The sequence below is a fragment of the Hippocampus zosterae genome, chromosome 11, assembly GCF_025434085.1.
Source record: "Hippocampus zosterae strain Florida chromosome 11, ASM2543408v3, whole genome shotgun sequence".
Taxonomy (NCBI): domain Eukaryota; kingdom Metazoa; phylum Chordata; class Actinopteri; order Syngnathiformes; family Syngnathidae; genus Hippocampus; species Hippocampus zosterae.
The window spans coordinates 4,862,462-4,882,029 of NC_067461.1; the positions used below are offsets into that span (position 1 = coordinate 4,862,462).

A 19,568-nucleotide genomic window follows, 5' to 3' on the forward strand; every position below is an offset into this window, starting at 1 on the left:
AATTCCGAAAAATACTCGAGGGGCAAATGTTCAATCCTACGTTTATTTGCGGCTGCTGTGTTATCGTCTCGTACCGCTCGATTTTTAGCCGGCGTCTATTTAAGATGAGTGTGACTAAAAACCTGGTTGCCCGTGCGGGGGGCTCAGTTGTATTTGATCTGCACCAGCGAAGGGACGTTCCTCATCCTCAAATGCTGCGCCTCGGCGCTGAGGAAGGCCAGCTTCTCCATCTGGTACCTGGCCGTGTCCTTCAGCCGCTGCACCAGCAGGACCTCCTGGTAGCGCTGCTCCGTGTTCAGCGCCTCGTTTTCTTCCGTAGCTTTAAAAGAAAAAAAAAGAAAATAATAATAATTTCGTAAGTTGAGGAGAAGTCTGAAATGTGTGACATGATTTTTTTTTTTTTACCCGAGGCCTCGTAGATGTGTCGCATCTGCGACACAGTCACGTGCATGTCCTGGATCTGCTTGTCCAAAGCGGCGTTCTTCCGTTCCTTGATGGCCGTCTGAGCTTGGAGGTGTCTGATTTTTTGTTTGCGATACTTCACGTCCTTTTGAAAATTCTTTAAGGGGGGGGGGGGTGGGGTGGAGGGGGGGGCAGCATTGAAAAAGGCCTCATTGCCGTTTTAAAGGCAATGTCGCATTGTAGGAACGTGGCTCATGGTAGCAATGTCCCAAAAAGATGTATTAAGTTCATGTCATTGTTTTAGGCAGAGTCACTTTTTGTCGCGGGAACTCCTTAGATCAGGTCCCGTTTTTTTTTTGGTTTTGTTTGTTTGTTTTTTTGTGAGCAGGCACGTTTACCTTCGTCTGCAGGGCCTGAGTCTCCTTCATAGAAATGGCCTGCTTGCATACGCGGCTGTCGCTGTCTGACTTGAGATACTAAAAAAATAAAAAAAGGTGTACAGAGAACAGACTGTCAAACATCCCGTCGCCATGTTGGTGTCAAAACAGCAAGCGCAATAAAAATTACGACCGCACTTGATAGCTTTGTTTGTATTCCAACATTTGAATTGTCAACGTTCCAGAAGCCTTGGAACAATGGCAGGAAGCCACGCCGCTCGCCGCAGGAGAACCACCTGAACGCTGTGCCAAAGAAAATGGGCATCGGGGGGGGAATGCCGATTTCTCATGCGCAGTCACGGCCGTGTTAAAAATAAGAGCAAGGCGCGTGACTCATCCGATCTTTATGGGGCCTGTTTATTCTCCGAGCAACTCACTCCCCTGTGGCCTGGACATGTCTTACGGGTGTATTAAGGGGTGCGAGTATCTCCCTGGGCGGCCCAGTAGTCCAGTGGTTAGCACGTGGGCTTCACAGTGCAGAGGTACCGGGTTCGATTCCAGCTCCGGCCTCCCTGTGTGGAGTTTGCATGTTCTCCCCGGGCCTGCGTGGGGTTTCTCCGGGTGCTCCGGTTTCCTCCCACATTCCAAAAATATGCACGGCAGGCTGATTGAACACTCTAAATTGTCCCTAGGTGTGAGTGTGAGCGTGGTTGGTTGTTCGTCTCTGTGTGCCCTGCGATTGGCTGGCAACCGATTCAGGGTGTCCCCCGCCTACTGCCCGAAGACGGCTGGGATAGGCTCCAGCACCCCCCGCGACCCTAGTGAGGATCAAGCGGTTCGGAAGATGAATGAATGAGTATCTCCCTGTCGGGTCATGTGTTGACTCAGGATTGCTTTTTTTGCACACGTCGAAATGGCGACAAAGAAACGGCGGCATTTGCATGAAGACGCCGTGCTGATAAAAAGCTTTTTACTCGCTTATCTGCTGATAAATACTTTGACGGCTGCCGTGAACCGCGTGATGACGAGCCGCATACCTCTTTGTGGTCCTCTGTGAGCCGCAGCTTCTGGATGTCCCGTTCTTTGTTCTTGAGATCCTCGATCTGCATCCTCCTCATGGTGTTGTCCCACTCGACCTGGATGATACCCTTACGAAAGTCTTTGGTCTGCACCATGGTGGCTATCTTCTGCTCGCCGAGAGTCTGATTCGGACAAAAACGGCGGCAATGGTGAGGCACGAGTCGAACTTGCGGCGAGGCGAGTGAGTGCGTGCGCTCTACTGACCAGGATGGTGTGGTTGAGTTCTTCCACCTTGCCCCTGTGGAGGAGAATCGACTCGCTGTAGTCCGGGATGAGATCCGTGTTGGTTACCTCCACCTGACCCTGTTTGAGGAGGAACTGGACCGTGATGTCCGTCAGGAAGTTGTTCTTCTCCTCGCGCAGGCTTGAAAGGGTCGACACACAAAAAAAGGGAAGGATAGTCAGCTCATTAGGTACACCCGCGGAATCAAATGGAATTGATCCAAAGACTTTTCACGCAGCAGATGTGGCCAATTTGACAATGAGACCTTTATTTTGGTCCAACAGGTGTCTCACTAAACATTTTCTCGCTTGTCTAACTTCAAGACTTGATGGGTGTCAAGAACGGAGAGCGTTTGAGACCCGACAAATTGTACACAAGCCACGCTAAAAGTCTTGTTTTGCCACAATATGGATTCAAACGAAGCGTCCCACACATACTTTTCAAGTTCTGTTGCCAGACATTCCATGTCCTGCTTGGCGGCCTCATCCGCTTCTCGCCTCTTGAGAAGAGTCGCTTGCATCTCAGCCAGAGTGGCTGCCGTGGCTTTGATCTGCAAAGTAAGCGCCATGCGTTTTTATTGTTTTTAGGTTGACAAAAATAGGAAGATAAACGATGGGAAAAGGGACTAAGTATCCGCCTCAGGTAAGGTGAGGCTTATGTTTAAGACTGACTCATGACTAATCAGACAGTTAAGTATGTTTTTGGTTGGACGGATAGTTCCTGCTTGATTAAATCAGAATAACACAAAGTCAGTAATCGATGTTGTCAAACAGAGCAGTGATTCCCAAAACGTACTACAAATACTAATCATGGTACGCGGTAGACAAAAGAACCATGACAGATCCTAGCTCCTGCTTGGTCGGGAGGATTTTTTTGTGTTCGCCAGAGTTGTTTCGAGTCCCGCTCTGCACTACTGTCGTATGGTGTTCCGCAGGGTTCAATTTTGGGGCCCCTGTTGGTTTCATTGTATTATCCTTCCCTGCGTTCCAGTTTAAGAAAGCAAACCATATTTAGGGAAGATACTGAGTGTGACTAACCTTAAGACTTAAAATGTGAACTACTGAGTCTGCTGCTTTTGAGATCTGACTGTTGGTTCTTACATGATGAATATCAAACCGTCTTGAAGATTAACCGGATATCCCAAGATATTCATTCATTCATTCATTCATTCATTCATTCATCTTCCGAACCGCTTGATCCTCACTAGGGTCGCGGGGGTTGCTGGAGCCTATCCCAGCTGTCTCCGGGCAGTAGGCGGGGGACACCCTGAATCGGTTGCCAGCCAATCGCAGGGCACACATAGACAAACAACCATCCACGCTCACACTCACACCTAGGGACAAATTAGAGTGTTCAATCAGCCAATGCATGTTTTTTTTTTGAATGTGGGAGGAAACCGGAGCACCCGGAGAAAGCCCACGCAGGCCCGGGGAGAACATGCAAACTCCACACAGGGAGGCCGGAGCTGGAATCGAACCCGGTACCTCTGCACTGTGAAGCCGACGTGCTAACCACTGGACTACCGGGCCGCCTTCCCAAGATATTGTTTCAGCAATTTTAACTTGAACAGAAAGTCAAAGTGCCCTCGTCATACCTTATGCTCGGTGTCTATTTTTGTTCTGCGGATTTGACAAAACTTCTCCCACACCGGCTGGTTCAGTCCCTCTGGCATGTTCCTGTGAGCGTCCAACTCCTCCATTGCATTCTTCTTTTGACCTCTGCGCAGAAAGATTTTTTTTTTTTTTTTTACTGTACTCCCAAGTCAGCGTGACTATTTTGAAACGAACCGGTCATGACGACCAACCTGGGCCTTCGCTTGAACAGTTTATACAGCTGATCAACATGAGCTTTGTGCAGATTGGAAAACTCCTTCCTGAAGTCTTTGTCCTGGGCCTTGAGAGACATGAGAATTTACGTTCACTGGCAAGAGGATGTCCCCACGACGGCAGCAAACTTACTTTGTCGTCTGCCAGAATGTTCTCATAGCTCTCCTGGAACAGTTCGACGTCTTTCTCAAACTTCTGCAGGTCTTCGGCCATTCTCTTCTGTAAGATGAAGGGGGGAAGCGGACAGGACAGGTTGAAAATGGGAGTCGTGGGGAAAGACAAGAAGACAAACTTCAAGCCCGACGCAAATGTGAAAAAATGCAATTTTACCCTCTGTGCAGACATTTCTTCAAGTTTTTGTGCCTGCTCCATTTCTTCGTTCTTCATCACCTCTTCCATGAGCACCGAGTAATTAAGCGCTTTGATCTTCAGTTCCTCCTGTGAAATGCACATTTTTTGTGCCAAAGAGTCTTGAAATACAATGCAACGAAGGTCCGAAAGACACCATTTAACACATCACTATACGATGACAGCCCGGTAGTCCGGTGGTTAGCACGTCGGCTTCACAGTGCAGAGGTACCGGGTTCGATTCCTGCTCCGGCCCCCCTGTGTGGAGTTTGCATGTTCTCCCCGGGCCTGCGTGGGTTTTCTCCGGGTGCTCCGGTTTCCTCCCACATTCCAAAAACATGCGTGGCAGGCTGATTGGACGCTCTAAATTGTTCCTAGGTGTGAGTGTGGTTGCGAATGGTTGTTCGTTTCTGTGTGCCCTGGGATTGGCTGGCAACCGATTCAGGGTGTCCCCCGCCTACTGCCCGGAGACAGCTGGGATAGGCTCCAGCAACCCCCGCGACCCTAGTGAGGATCAAGCGGCTCGGAAGATGAATGAATGAATGGATATACGATGACATACGTAAATTTTTTTTAACCTTTTCATGCACCCTGTAACTTGATAACATGATCCACTGTCCACTGTAGTGACCGCTGTCCCCTGAAAGGGTTACCGGTAAATGACGATTTTTCAGGAAAATTGCCTGTGAATGCTAAAAATCCAAAGCTAAAATGAAACATTCTGGAATGAAATGTAAGAAATGTGGAGCGGGGCAAGAAACGCATTAAAATGTCTGAATTTGGCAAAAAATTCCTTTGTGACAATTTGGGGAGTGGGCATAGGATCGACGTAAAAGTCAATTAGACAGTCAAATAAATAAACGTGGCTTAATAAAAATTAAGTCATGATTAAATAAACAATTGAATATGATTTTTAAAAAAATCATCTGACAAAATTGACAAGAAAATTGTTGTACAAAATGTTTTGGAAGTCAAAATAAATCTCGAAATTAAGGAGCATGACAAATGATATCCGATGGAAATATATTTCGCATTTTAATATGAATTTGTAATCTTATTCTACTGATCCATTACGTTGTCTCCAAAAACCTCTCGTGTCATGTTGTGCCCTGGAGCAGAGCATCTTTTTTTTCCCCCCTCTGATGAGGGTTTTAAAACATATTTTAAAAATCTGAGTGTGTGTGCGCGTGTGTGTGTGTGTGTGTGTGCTGTTTACCTGACATATGGCCATGTCCGACTTAATTTTCATCTCAAACAGCTTTTTCAAACCTTCATCAAAGCGGTCCGTGGCCTCTTTGGTGGTTTTCTGAAGGCTTTTGATTTCGTTTTCCAGTGACTACAAATCAAAGCGATCAGAAACAGCAAGAGTTGGCAAGTCGCCATTTCTCAAAATCTCCAAGCGGGTTGGCGAGGGAAAGTTCGGACTACCTTTCTGTATTTATCCTTCTCTGTGTTCAGCTCTTTGACTTTCTTTTCATATTCTTTAAATTGCTTTTTCTCCTCTTCGCTCCACTGGTTGTTCGGTTTGGCCAGAACAAACTCGGGCTGGGGTACTTCCTGTGGAGCACATTCAATAGGCACTTCCCGTCCTTTCGTTTCTTTTCTGGGCCCATTTGTTGAATTCAAACCGTGCAGGAAAAAAAAAAAAAGCTCGGCCGAGTGTGATGTCACGTCGCGAGCGCGAGTGGACCCACCGATTTCAACAGACTGTCTTTTTTCGCTTCAAGAACGCCGTCCATCATGTCGTCGAGAGCCCTTTCTCGGACGTCGTCGCTCTGAAACAGACGAGACATTTTTGCCAATTCAGTTTTTTACACGTCGCACAAAATAACAGTTTACGAATCATTGTCAAATATTCTTTTTTTTTTCTCCATTAACCCTTTCAGAGACAGCGGTCACTACGGTGGGCAACTTATCATGTTATCAGGTTACAGGGTATATGAAAGGGTTAATATGAAAAATGGGTCAATGGTTGGAAGGCCTCGACTCTTAAGTACTCACTGAACTCATTACTTGAGTAGTATCAAGTACTTGTTGACAAAAAGGACTCAAACATTGAGTAGCTTCTGATGAATATTTTTTTCAAACAAGTTAAATGGGCGGCGGCCCGGTAGTCCAGTGGTTAGCACGTCGGCTTCACAGTGCAGAGGTACCGGGTTCGATTCCAGCTCCGGCCTCCCTGTGTGGAGTTTGCATGTTCTCCCCGGGCCTGTGTGGGTTTTCTCCGGGTGCTCCGGTTTCCTCCCACATTCCATAAATATGCATGGCAGGCTGATTGAACACTCTAAATTGTCCCTAGGTGTGAGTGTGAGTGCGACTGGTTGTTCGTTTCTGTGTGCCCTGTGATTGGCTGGCAACCGATTCAGGGTGTCCCCTGCCTACTGCCCGAAGACAGCTGGGATAGGCTCCAGCACCCCCCGCGACCCTAGTGAGGATCAAGCGGTACGGAAGATGAATGAATGAATGAAAGTTAAATGGGCAAAGAAATATTTTTTCAACATCACTTAAAAAAAAAACAAAAGGTCCGCCATTGTTTCTGCGTCGTGTGACTGTCGTTACTGTGGGGTTACGTTGGATTTGTGAAACGGGTCATGAGAGAGCGCACCAGGCAGAAGTTTCCCAGAAAAACCAAAACAAGCAACAAAATGCCACTCACAATCGATAGATTAAAACAAATGTAGCGAGTGGAATGGAGCTCCATGTAATGCAGGAAAAGTTGCATTCCTTCTTCGGACGAGTGCGATTCTGTCTCAAGACTCAAAATTGCCAATGGGGGTCAAATCGAGTGTGAATATTTGTATTTCTATATTGCTGCCGTCAGGCCAGAACCTCCTATGTCACTTTTTTTTAATGTCGTTTTTTCCCCCCCATGAATTTAAACTTTTGGACCGTCGATGTGTTGGTGTTATTTTTATTATGATATACCCCCCCCCCCCCACACACACACACAAATTATTGATTAATTTTAGACAATCGCTGTCAAACGGACGGCTGGACACTCCTCAACTTGACTTTGTTCTTTCACGTTTTGGCTCCATCGCTTTCAAGTCCTCCTTTTTTTTTTTTTTAGTGTAATTTACTGCTGCGACCAGTTTGCATGCAATCCTACACAAGCACACCGGTTGGTCCGGTCTCCAAGCCAAGAAGAATTTGGACGCAACCACAAACGGGAGTATTCAAAAACAAAGCCGCGTTTGTTTTGGCAAGCGTACCTTGGCCGCCAAGCGCTTTTGCTCCTCCAGCCTCTTCCGTTCCTCTTCCTTCTCCTGTTCTGGGGTGAGGTACTTTTCGGCCGTTATCTAGTAAGTCACGGGAAGATTTCCCTTTTACCGACAAACAAAAGTGACACGTTGATCAAACGATACGCGGGATAAAAAGAGTCGGTTGGGTCACCTCGGAGTCCTTCACGACAAACACCCTCTCGGGCACCTCCCTGTCGTTCAGGACGGGCACCCACAGCTCCTCGTCGACCTCCAGTTCATCCAGGAGCTCCTTCACTTGCTTGTTCCTCTCTTTCACGCGGGCGATCTCCTGCACCTTTTGCTTGTACACCTTGTCAAAGTGGGCGTTGAGGGCCACCTTGATTTGGAAGATCACATCCTGCATATTGGGATAGAGAGAAATTTGGGAGGAGAAAAAAAAAGAAGTGACAGCTGTCACTTTGCATCATCTTCATAGGTGGTTGTGCTTGTATTATATATATTTTTTAATTGTACTCGAGTCTATGTTACCATTTGCTTGGAATGTTATGATAGCATCCGTGAGTTGAGCGGCAGACCCACCAGTGAAACCAGCAAGTCAGGCATACTTTTATTTTTGTTGTTCGCGGGCTCCCTCTACTGGAGTGAAGTGTAACTTACCCCTAGGCCAATGTCAATGCGTTTCGGTACATGCTGACGTCATTCCGATTATGAATCGGGATGTGCAACACGTGTTTCCAGATCGATACCAGTACAAGACTCAACTCAAGTGGTCACTGATACCGGGTAACCGATACCACGAGTAGATTCGACAGAAAAAAACTACTATGAAAGCATGACAGGTCATTTTAAAGAAAGGGCTTTTGTTTATTTCTGACAAAAGGCAGAAAAGTCACCCTGCGGTTGAGATTTCAGTCCAAAATAAAACACAAACAGCCCACTCAGAATTTGGAATAAAGTAATAAAAGTGCAAAATGAACCTAACCATTACCGTGAGCTTTCGTCTTTCTTCAAAATACATTTACGAAATAGGGCTGGGCAATACGGCTGAAATTTTAGTATTCCATATCGCTCTCCATTTTATTTTTTCACCGATTCAAAAAGGGGAAAAAAACTCTTACATTGATTCAAGATAAAATATCATAATACAACCATTTAGAGGAAAAACACCATATTACAAAATATTGACGCATACAATTACAAAAAATAAAAGTACCCAAATGAAAAGCATAGCATGCTGTATAATACACTCAAATAAGGATTGCACTATAATGGCTTCACAAAATCACGGCCACAACCTTAAGTCCAACTCTTAATGCCACACGATCGCATCGCAATTTTTATATGCTGGAGCAATTCTCACCTGGAGCAAAACGATCTGGTTCAGCTTCTGCTCAGTGGTGTGCAGGCTGAACTGGTCGTAGAGGTCAGGGTGCGACAGTCCCAGCTCAGCCGAGTAGCTGCTCGCGACTCCGCTCTGGGCCTCCGACAAGTCCTCCGTCTCTTCTTCTGCAGCCTTTTCTTGGGCCCTCTGCTTCGAAAAGGTGGGTGTAGCGCAGTGGTTCACAAGCGTTAGACAACCCACTACCGCCTCATAAAACTCTCAGTTCTCCAAGACATTCAAAAGACAGTAGCGCAATAGACCTAGGTGTTCATTAAAAAAAACAGGTAGAGCTTTCATTCCTAAAATATATATATATATAGGCGGCCCGGTAGTCCAGTGGTTAGCACATCGGCTTCACAGTGCAGAGGTACCGGGTTCGATTCCAGCCCCGGCCTCCCTGTGTGGAGTTTGCATGTTCTCCCCGGGCCTGCGTGGGTTTTCTCCGGGTGCTCCGGTTTCCTCCCACATTCCCCCAAAAAACATGCATGGCAGGCTGATTGAACGCTCTAAATTGTCCCTAGGTGTGAGTGTGGGCGTGGCTGGTTGTTTGTCTATGTGTGCCCTGCGATTGGCTGGCAACCGATTCAGGGTGTCCCCCGCCTACTGCCCGAAGACAGCTGGGATAGGCTCCAGCACCCCCCGCGACCCTAGTGAGGATCAAGCGGCTCGGAAGATGAATGAATGAATGAATATATATATATATATATATATATATATATATATATATATATATATATATATATATATAATCTTTGATATACTATTGACAAAAATCTGTTTAAAATCTTGAATACAACTTGAATTTAAGAGTTACTATCTTGTGAAGAGTGTCAGAAAAAAAAACAAAAAAAACAACAAGAGTCAGCCAAATATTCTATCACGAGAATGTAAACTACGAGGACAAAGTTGTGCTTACGGCCTGTTCCGCCTTCCTTTTATTTACAACTCTCCTCAGGGCATCGAACTCGGCTTGTGGCCGCTCTTTGAGTGGGTAGTTTGTCACCTCGTGCTCAGTGTGAAAGGCCTGGAATTGACAAGCGCGTATTAGTCATACCCCTCACGTCATTTGGAGGTGGCTTGAAAAGGCCTTTCATACCTTTACCGCTCTGTCCTTAACTTTAAGAGAATCCCAGCAATCCCTCTTGATGAGATCACGCTTGTAGCATCGCTCTAAAATCTCCATCTCAATCCTCTCCCTCACCTGCGGTCAAGAATTATATCAGAAAAGGCGTCGGAGAAAAGAAAAATGCGCACTGCCCGCGTTACCCTGGAAACTTCCTCGTCCAACGCGGCATCGTGCATACTCTGCCTCTCGTCATCTACGTTGAACTCCTTCAACTCCAGTCGCTCGATTTCAGGAACGCTCTCATTTTCCAGAATCATCTCTTGGATCTGCTGACAAGGATCGATTTTTGCGTTTTGTTTCAATGTACTAGCATTCATGCGGATGCCACGTTCCACTCACGGTGCGGCGGATTTCCTCCATCCTGGCCAGCAAACTTTCCCTCGTGTCTGAATAATTCAGATCATCTTCGCTTAGATACTGTGAAATAAACAGGACAAAAATAAGCCCTGTGACACTTGAGGAGTAAAAAATAAATTAAAATAAAAACTGGAAAGAACCTGTGAGATGATGCAAAGATAATAATTGCCACGCAGTGTACAGGAAATACAAAATGGAATACACTTTACCTCACTTTCTGGTTGCGTTTCAGTGTCAGTTCCAGTAGACTCTGTATTGGCATCCATGGTGGGTTGAGCTGTTTTACCACATCAGGCATTCAAGACTTTCGTTCTGTGCAAGCCGGAAACACACTGGACACACTCAATATCATAAACATTGAGGTATTAGTTTGCTCCAAAAACTAGTACGAAGACATCAGTGTACAGCGTTTCCTCAAACACACCTTTTCCTGAAGAATACACTGCATATAATATTATTATGTATGTATTATATCACTACATTTACACACTTCGTGAATCAGTAAACAAAACAATGCATTCAGATTTTTTTGCCTGTCTCCTTTTTCGCCACAAGATGTCACTAAAATGAAGCGTTGAACGATGAGTCAATTTTCGATCAAATTGAGCCATTTGTTTCTTACTTAGCATCTAACCTGAACATATTTACCGTACACGCAATGCAGTCAAATATACTAAACGCTCTCACGTGGTTTTACATCAGTCCCAAATCTTCTCCCTAAAACTTGGGAACGGGTGATGACGTAATTAACGGGCCATACATTGATTAATAAGAGTCATAAACGGTTGTTTCCTTACCGTCTAACCGCTAACAAAACTAACTTTTTGTTGCTCTTAGTAGGAAGATGAGGAATAATATCAGCACATCACGCGTTACCATTAACACACTATTTATATTATCACTGGCGAAATAATATAAATGGAGAATGTTCAGTGTTTGTGTGTCGCGGTGTAATTACGTCATTTCATTTTTGACAGTATCGCCAAGTTAACTAAAATACACACGTTTAAAGTCATTTGCTACCACGCCATGTCGTGATAACACGATTGAATAAGGAATTCTTGCTAACAAAACTACTTGGTATATGTCAGAAGTTATTTCCTGCCACCAAATTAGGAAATAGGCACATTGAGCACATTTAGCATTGTCGGTCACAAAACCAAAACTTACCTTAAACCTGGAATATATCGATAATGAGCACAATGTTAAATACCAAGAATAAGTATCCAAGACGAAATAATAGTTGTTTCTGGATAAAATACTTCTTCTCAATCGATGAAACCAACCAGTATTTTCCGCTGTCGTGCAGCAAGAATAATATGGATACTGCGTTTTGCAAGAATTCTAATACCTCACTCGTAAATTTAATGATATAAACTAATTTGCACGATTCTTCCAGCCGCGGATTTTACGAGCTGGAGCGTATCCTAGGCAACCAAAAATACGAGCTCGAACGCCCCACCCCCGCTTCTTCATTTCTCATTGGGTGATGCGTTTTCCCGGAAGTCAGGGTAAAATATACACATTTTCACCCCTGACCCTCATCATTTTTACTCACCTCTGCAAGTCGTTTGTGTAGAAAATCCTCCCGTGTGCCGACCCTTCTTACTGTAAAATGGCAAGTGCCAAGTGCGTCGCTAAAGGTAAGACATTTAATATGGGTTCATTTATTTAGCAAAACGTCGCTTACGTAACCGCGATTCAGCTACGATTCTGCAAAACTATACATATTTATTTCTGTATCGCTTTCGCAACAACTGCAGCTGGAAAAAAACGCTTTACAGAACCCTTTTCTTGACACATGCATGTGACTAGACAATTTCATGACCGTTGTGTCACATTTTTATAGACACGCAAATAGAGAGTGCACTATTTAACTTGGATACACCCACGGTATGCTTTATTTGTCATACTGGTGTTAAATCTCCATGGAATAAACAATTAAGTAAGGCAATGAGATTCCGACGAGCCATTATTACGTATATAGGGAGCAGTTAAAAAGTTTCGCCTTCTGGGCGCGTGACTCAGCATTTAATCAAGTGTGTTTCGCAACTTAACAATTGCGGCGATTTCATTATTACACGAAGTTTTACTTTGACTATATACACGAAGTTTTGCTTTGACTTGGCATGAGACTGGCATATCATACAACTTTTCTAACGGTCCTGCATTTCAGGCTTGAGAAAAAGAATGCTTCTCGGATGTGCTTTGAAATATGCTTTTGATAAAACGTGCCGAAAAATGTCTGTCGTTACAAATGCGAATCAATATGCAGCATTTATAATGTGAATATTTTCCAAGGGTGTGCTGCGCCCGGACCCGTTCCAGCCGGCTCCATTAGACTATATAGCATGAGGTTCTGTCCTTTTGCTCAGAGGACCCTACTGGTGCTGAATGTAAAAGGGATCAAGTAAGTTATTCACCCGCTCGGTGCAATTTAAAACCAAACGTGACGTTTTTTTCCTTTCTTTCTGTTTTGTACATTAGGTACGATATTGTCAACATCAACCTGAGAGACAAACCCGATTGGTTCCTGGAGAAAAATCCTTTGGGCCAAGTGCCCACCCTGGAGACGTCGGCGGGGGAGATCATTTACGAGTCTCCCATCACCTGCGAGTACCTGGACGAGATGTATCCTGAGAAGAGGCTGCTTCCCGACAAACCGTTTGGAAAAGCCGAGCACAAAATGTTGCTGGAGAAGTTTTCTAAGGTTTCCGAGCTCGGTCGTGGAACAAACTAAACACAAAAATTCAATTTAGCACTGTGTGACGACTGCAATCTGAATTTTCTTACAGTTAACACCATTAACGTACAAGATTCCAATGGGCAGACTGAAAGGCGAGGATGTCTCCGGGCTTCAAACGGAACTGACGCAGAAGTTCCGAGAATTAAACGAGGTCCGTTCACCTATTTCTCATTGCGCTTTGATGATCAAGAAGTTGTCTTTCGGACCCGTGACAACAGCTCGGCATGTATTTCCAGCACCTGGCAAAGAAGAAGACAAAGTTCTTTGGCGGAGATTCCATTAAGATGACCGATTACATGATATGGCCGTGGTTTGAGAGGCTGGAACCCCTCGAGTTGAAGGAGTGAGTAATCCCACCCACTCTTGACGTAAATGGAAGATAAAAATAACGATTCCAATTTTGTCTTATGTGACCGGCACCGTGAAAAGGTGAAATCGAGGAGAATAATGACAATGCTTCTTACCCTTCGACCTTCCAGCTGCTTGAACGATGCGCCCGAGCTGAGAAACTGGGTGAAGCTCATGTCCGAAGACCCCGTGGTCAAAGTTAGCGGGCACAGCGTGGACGTCTACAAGGCCTTCTACAAGACCTACCTGGAGGGCAAACCCAACTTTGACTACGGCCTGTAGAGTTGAGATAACGATCTGTCCTGTTTTTTTTTTTTTTTTTTTGTAATTAATTTTGGTTATTATTCAAGTACTAAGTCACACACATTGCCGAATAATAATAATACAATAAAACCTGATCGACTCTCTCGGTTGTTGGGCAGCATTTTTCCAGTTATGCAAACATTTTAACACATTTTTTAAAAATTTATTTAAAAAAAAAATCAAGGAACACTCGTAGCGACATTGTGCTGCTTGAGTGTTCCTTTTATTTGTTTATATAATATATATATATATATATATATATATGGAGGGCGGCCGGTAGTCCAGTGGTTAGCACGTCGGCTTCACAGTGCAGAGGTACCGGGTTCGATTCCAGCTCCGGCCTCCGTGTGGAGTTTGCATGTTCTCCCCTTGCCTGCGTGGGTTTTCTCCGGGTGCTCCGGTTTCCTCCCACATTCCAAAAATATGCGTGGCAGGCTGATTGGACGCTCTAAATTGTCCCTAGGTGTGAATGTGAGCGTGGATGGTTGTTCGTCTCTGTGTGCCCTGCGATTGGCTGGCAACTGATCCAGGGTGTCCCCCGCCTACTGCCCGAAGACGGCTGGGATAGGCTCCAGCACCCCCCGCGACCCTAGTGAGGATTAAGCGGTCCAGAAAATGGATGGATGGATGGATGGATAGATATATATGGATATTTTTAACAATTTATAAAAATCTGAAAATAAAAGTTGCGTTCACAGTCTGAGAGGGGAAGTGATTTTATTGGCTTAGGGTGAATAAGAATTTAACACGTAGCTGCCATCAAAACGAGGTAGTTTGCATTCTTCTCCCCATTTGTTTCCAAATTGGTGTTTTTTTTTTTTGCAAAAGTTATTGGATACCCGCAGCATCACGAGGACACTGTGCAACTAACTCCTCCATACAGTGGAGTAAACAATACACCCCTCGACACCCCCCATATTTTAAGATGCACCCGCTCTTACAGATCAGAATCGTTTACTGAATTGTACACTATATGAACAAAAGAATTGGGACACTTGGCCATGAAAGAAGTGAAAACGGAAGAAAACTCGCCGCTTCCTAATGCCCGTCAAGGGTGTTTGGCCAGAGGGTCTCCTGGCTCACCATTTCTGTTCTAGTTCAGTCCAGAGGTGTTTGGTGGGCTTCATCCACGCCAAACTCATCCGAGCATCCCTTCATGGACTTTATTTTGTGCACGGGATAAGAAAAGCGCTTTGCGCCCAAAAGCTTCCCGAATTGTTCACAAATTCAGGGGGGGGGGGAGCGAACGTGACTACGCAAACCCCCCGGATTGATTTCTCAACCCTCTAATGATTCAAATTTTAAGAGCCGCGTCAAAAGGCTTTTGTCCATATAGTGTAGCAACAGCACAACACGTCGATATATGCGTTTGAATTTTTTAAACGTATTTTCCGCAATATAAGATGCACCTAAAAGCATTTTTTCAAAAGCTGACAGCGCCCCCTATAATGCAATATTCAGATTTCTTGGACATGGTACTTTAAATGTTCTGTAAAGCTGTTGTGAAAGCGCTGCAGCTGAAATATAAAGAAATAAAGCTGCATTATGTTGTATTCCTTTAGCGTGGCTCCATCTAGTGGATGCATAACGGAACTGCAGCCACTATTATAACTCCTGTTCTATGCGGCGTATAATGCGGTGCACTTTATAGATGAAAACGGTTTTGAAAAAGGCCATTCATTGAAGGTGCGCCTTATAGTGCGGAAAATACGGAAAGTGCTTTACGTCTACCATCTTTCTAGTAATCCAAGCCTCCACCAGACATCGAGAGCGGCGTGTACTCTTGTAAAAGCGCGGCAGCGTTCCTCAACATCTCTTGTAAGTGGCGCACCGTGGCCGCGTAAAGGTCCCTCTTCAACACCAAACCTCGAAAGAGATTGACCGGCTCTGCTTTGCGGATCGTCTCGGGAAAGCGGATCTCTGGCGGCACTCTGCGGTTTCCGATGAGGACGTGACGGAGTGTCTTCTGCCGCAGGCTCCCGCGCATGAAGCCGAACATGTCTCGCAGTCTGGACTCGGTTTTGTCGGCGCTCCACGCCGACGGTTTATCACGCAGCAACAGATGCAAGAGGACCGTCTTCCAGTGGTAGTCGGTCAAAGCGTTCGCCCCCGTGAGGGTCGTCTGCTTTGCGTGCAGGAAGGTGACCGCCTGAAGGCAGTGCAGATGGCAGGAATGTCGAGGTAGGAATTTGGCCAAGTGTTTCAGGAGATTCCTCTCGTAGACGCCCAGCGAGAGAAGCCAGAACGGATCCGGAGGACCGTCGCCGTCCGAGGGGAAGTGAGAGACCAGATAAGCGTCAGTGTCCACCATCTGGATGGCCGGTATGAGGTTCACCACGATGGCCTTCCCCGAAGGGAATCGGACTTTGAGGGCGCCCGTCGCGTCAAGTCGGCAAAACGTGACCTCAAAGTCATACTTGTGGGAGATGCGCCCCCACGCTTTGGTGAGGGACACCTGAAACCACTTCATGACTCGATCCTTAGCTAAGAGCGACGCGTCAAGATCACGGTCTACGACGTGGTCCGCGTCGGTTTTCCCGTGCAGTAAGCACAGCATGTCCTCTCCCAGGTTGGCCGAGCCGCACAGGCAACCCCCCTGGCGGTCCCCGAACCTGCTCACCCGGACGGTGCCGCAACCTTGCCTGTCGGGGGGCATGTCGCTTGACGGGTCACACCAAAGGTTGACCCGGAAGTCGAGCGCATCCGGAGGTGATAAAGGCACCACGAGGTCACACGTCGGAGTCTTCCGGACTTGCCAAGACTCGAACATGCTTCCGATTCCGACAAAGTCCCCGACCTCCACGTCGGCATCTCGATCGGAAACGCTCCTGAGGGACTCCAGGAGGTCGTCGGTAAAACCCTCCACGAACTCCCTCATCCTTCCGGTGTCGTGGGACGAGATGTAAGTCCATCGGTTGTAGAAGTGGCTCAGGATGTCCTTGTCTAGTTCCAGCGCGCGAGCGGGAAGCGCTTCGTCGTCGTCATCGAGCGCCCCAGGGTCCGACTCGAACGTGTCCATCCCGCCCATCTCAATGGCCAAGAACACCACAAAGGACACCGTGCCCCAGAAGTACCAGCTGTAACCGTCCTCCCAGCCGCCGCCCTCGTCCTCCTTCGCGACCTCCCGCGAGAGCTCCGCCTCCAACTTGGACCGTTCCCTTTCCAGCCTCTCGGCGTGCTCCCGCATGCGCACCATCAGCTCTTCGTCCTGCGCTGCGATGGTGGCGTTTTCTTGCGGAATAAGCGAAGGGTGGTTCAAAATGGCGGCGGCGACCACCATACACAACCTCGCGATGGCTCCCTGCATCTTTGGGCTTTGGTTCCGGTCACCGCATCTAAGCGTCTCGCAGGCGACCGTGCAGATGCGGCTCACTTCCTGGAACACGCAACAAAAATGGCTTTACTAAAACGCAAATCTGAGACACATTTGTGAAGACTTTTTTTTCGGAGAGATCCCATAGAATTTCTGGATCGGAAGATCTACAGAAGATTTACAGTTGGGTCAATCAAAATATCGACGAAACAATCGTGCGGCACCTCCTATAGGACTTTGGACCAAAGTGTCAGAGGTCTTCAACTACCTTTCTGTTCCACTCGCGGCCTGATTCGTGGTCTCGAGGTTGTAGGAACAAAGAACAGCGAACCAGAAAGGTGGAAAAATTTCAGCTCTCAACCACATCGAGGCAAATATCAAATAACAGGCAGCGGTTGGATATAACATTTCATTTAACACAATGACAGAATCTTTCTTTTGGACAGAGATGATATCAGACTGACGCAGTATAGCGCCAACTACTGGCAAGGGCGACTTATTTGACAGCAAGAATGAAGTAAGTGGCTTCACTGTTCCAATACTTTCTGAGGGGAAGGTATTTTATTTTGTCCGACGGTCTCAAATCCCAACAACCACAACCAAGCACGGTGACAAAACATAAATGTATGATATTTGTGGAGGTGCGCTTAATAAAGTGGGTGCCATTTTGACAGGAAGACGATCCAGTTGTGTGTATAAAGCACTCCACCCTTTGGAGGGAAGCAGACGAACGACAGCAGCGGCGGGCCGAGTGACGCACGAGCACACGAGAGGAAGGAAGCGTGAACATCATTTTTTTTTTGTTGAATGATAACCTTTTATTGTTCACAGCAAACGTGCAAAGAACGCCCCCCCCCAAAAAAACAATAATAATAATAATAATAATTAGGGGGGGAAGCCATCATGAACCTTGAGACTCATGAAAGAATATGATTAACATTGCAAGAGGAAGTTACATAAAGGCCTTGCATAGTTTTGCTGCGCTTCACTCAACTCTGGCGAAACACGACAGGATGGCATACGATAACGCAATTATTAACATCCTCACATGAAAATAGCCATATGGCCATTGGGTATGCTCATGGATGAGACAAAGTTGTTGTTTTGGGGTGGGGTGGTGGGGGGTTGTGCTGAAATGAAAACAGTAAGGAGGAGCAAACTTAGCCTAGGGCGGATATACAAAATGGACGCCATCTAACACCGTCTTGGCTTAGTTACACACAAGTTGATACTTTTAAATATCAAAGGGCTCAGTTTACAAACGTCACATTACCAAACCCAGAACAGAGGTGAGCCGTGACTGTCGTTATACCGCAGGCTTTGGCAGTGGATATCATTTTCAGTTGAAAAAGCAAACAAGGCAAAATGCAAGTCCCCGGAGACGATATTAGTACAATACAAATAACACATGACATATTTATTGATATAATGCTTTCAAAATAGCTGCAACTGTAACCAAGCGCTTTCCAGAACATTTAGCATAAAATGGCAAAAATATAACACAATACATCAACAACACTACAATCGTAACAACCATTTGCATACGATTTCTGACCGATTAAAATTGGTGGATTTTTCCTCTTCCACAGAAACAATATTATTATATTATTAAACAATATATTAACCAGGATACAGAGTTTAGACAAGTGGGAGTGCATTGAGTGCATTATTGTAAATATATTTTTTAAATTTGACTTCCCGCTTCACAGAGCGTTCTTTAATAATCCAACAGTTTCTATGAATCGCGAATATACTTTTGGGAATCAAAACCCTTGCCTCCTTTTTGAAAAAAAAAAAAACCGAACAAGACCTCATTCCTGTATTTTAATGCTGGCCGTGATGGCGTCACTTTGCGACCGATGAAGTTTTTGAGGGGGTACGTGGGGTAAAAAGTGAGACAACCGCTGTCTTAAGTCATCGGGAAACTTGAGCGAGTCTGACCTTTTTCTGTTATTAAACGTCTTAAGTGCAATTATGAGCTCAGGCTGTGGGAGAAAAAAATCGACGAAAACTTCTCCAACTTGACGCGAGTGTGCCAAGCGGGACGGGACTCCTCCTCTGTTGTCAGGGCAACAAAATAGGAACACCCGGGCACACTTACTACAACGTGTTTCCAGACACGAGTCACGTTGCAGTCTGGTGCTGCTACAACAACAACAATAAACGCGTTGTGATGACTATTCTTTATATGAGGGGTTAGTTATAAGCGAAAAGTCATTAAAAAGGGAAGTAGTATCGTATCGCATCGATCATTTTAGCAGTTCTCAGCTTCCCGCCTTACGCTAAGTTGAGCGGAAGTTTCATACCTTCACGTATCTGAAATAGTCACTACGGTGGCCGAGACAGATCAGAACAATAATGTCGGGGTTTACCTTTCACGCAATATCTTCTTGGTTTCATGGTAAGATTCTTTATGTAGTCGTCAGTCAGGCTCTGTGGATTTTGGGGGAATCACGGGGGAGTGCAAGGCTCCTTTTCGTTGACATTTCCTGTTCGAGTGCTCCACCCAGAAACGGAAGTCAACGCCCAAGAGGA

General features: G+C 45.8%; 3 protein-coding genes across 3 annotated transcripts; 1 reads left to right on the forward strand and 2 right to left on the reverse strand.

Annotated features, from left to right (window-relative positions):
- Positions 1–29: 29 nt before the first annotated feature.
- cfap43 (cilia and flagella associated protein 43) lies at positions 30–11,458 on the reverse strand. The gene is made up of 21 exons (XM_052079871.1): positions 10,533–11,458; positions 10,306–10,383; positions 10,107–10,232; positions 9,937–10,041; positions 9,757–9,864; positions 8,820–8,990; positions 7,650–7,856; positions 7,469–7,555; positions 5,951–6,031; positions 5,685–5,813; positions 5,473–5,592; positions 4,239–4,346; positions 4,041–4,127; positions 3,887–3,975; positions 3,677–3,800; positions 2,520–2,632; positions 2,064–2,223; positions 1,817–1,981; positions 801–878; positions 406–559; positions 30–319 (listed from the first exon to the last, which is right to left on the reverse strand). Exons 1-21 carry the CDS (start codon positions 10,587–10,589, stop codon positions 144–146), a joined length of 2,523 nt encoding a protein of 840 aa, XP_051935831.1. The 5' UTR covers positions 10,590–11,458; the 3' UTR covers positions 30–143.
- A 335-nt stretch (positions 11,459–11,793) lies between these two features.
- On the forward strand, positions 11,794–13,867 carry LOC127610141 (glutathione S-transferase omega-1-like). Its single transcript, XM_052079913.1, has 6 exons — positions 11,794–11,966; positions 12,625–12,733; positions 12,811–13,033; positions 13,119–13,220; positions 13,306–13,412; positions 13,549–13,867. Exons 1-6 carry the CDS (start codon positions 11,939–11,941, stop codon positions 13,697–13,699), a joined length of 720 nt encoding a protein of 239 aa, XP_051935873.1. The 5' UTR covers positions 11,794–11,938; the 3' UTR covers positions 13,700–13,867.
- A 553-nt stretch (positions 13,868–14,420) lies between these two features.
- On the reverse strand, positions 14,421–19,560 carry itprip (inositol 1,4,5-trisphosphate receptor interacting protein). The gene is made up of 2 exons (XM_052079892.1): positions 19,406–19,560; positions 14,421–17,096 (listed from the first exon to the last, which is right to left on the reverse strand). Exon 2 carries the CDS (start codon positions 17,025–17,027, stop codon positions 15,459–15,461), a length of 1,569 nt encoding a protein of 522 aa, XP_051935852.1. The 5' UTR covers positions 17,028–17,096; positions 19,406–19,560; the 3' UTR covers positions 14,421–15,458.
- Between the last annotated feature and the right edge of the window lie 8 nt (positions 19,561–19,568).

What these genes read in the sequence shown, in the direction of transcription:
- cfap43 (XM_052079871.1), bottom strand. Translation starts at nt 10,589, where the DNA reads ATGGATGCCAATACAGAGTCTACTGGAACTGACACTGAAACGCAACCA. An exon ending in TTGTCGTGAAGGACTCCGAG is followed by an intron (nt 7,556 to 7,649) that starts GTGACCCAACCG and finishes GTGACTTACTAG; the next exon opens with ATAACGGCCGAAAAGTACCT. An exon ending in ACACATCTACGAGGCCTCGG is followed by an intron (nt 320 to 405) that starts GTAAAAAAAAAA and finishes TTTCTTTTAAAG; the next exon opens with CTACGGAAGAAAACGAGGCG.
- LOC127610141 (XM_052079913.1), top strand. Translation starts at nt 11,939, where the DNA reads ATGGCAAGTGCCAAGTGCGTCGCTAAAG. An exon ending in CTGAATGTAAAAGGGATCAA is followed by an intron (nt 12,734 to 12,810) that starts GTAAGTTATTCA and finishes TTTGTACATTAG; the next exon opens with GTACGATATTGTCAACATCA. An exon ending in AGTTCCGAGAATTAAACGAG is followed by an intron (nt 13,221 to 13,305) that starts GTCCGTTCACCT and finishes ATGTATTTCCAG; the next exon opens with CACCTGGCAAAGAAGAAGAC.
- itprip (XM_052079892.1), bottom strand. Translation starts at nt 17,027, where the DNA reads ATGCAGGGAGCCATCGCGAGGTTGTGTATGGTGGTCGCCGCCGCCATT.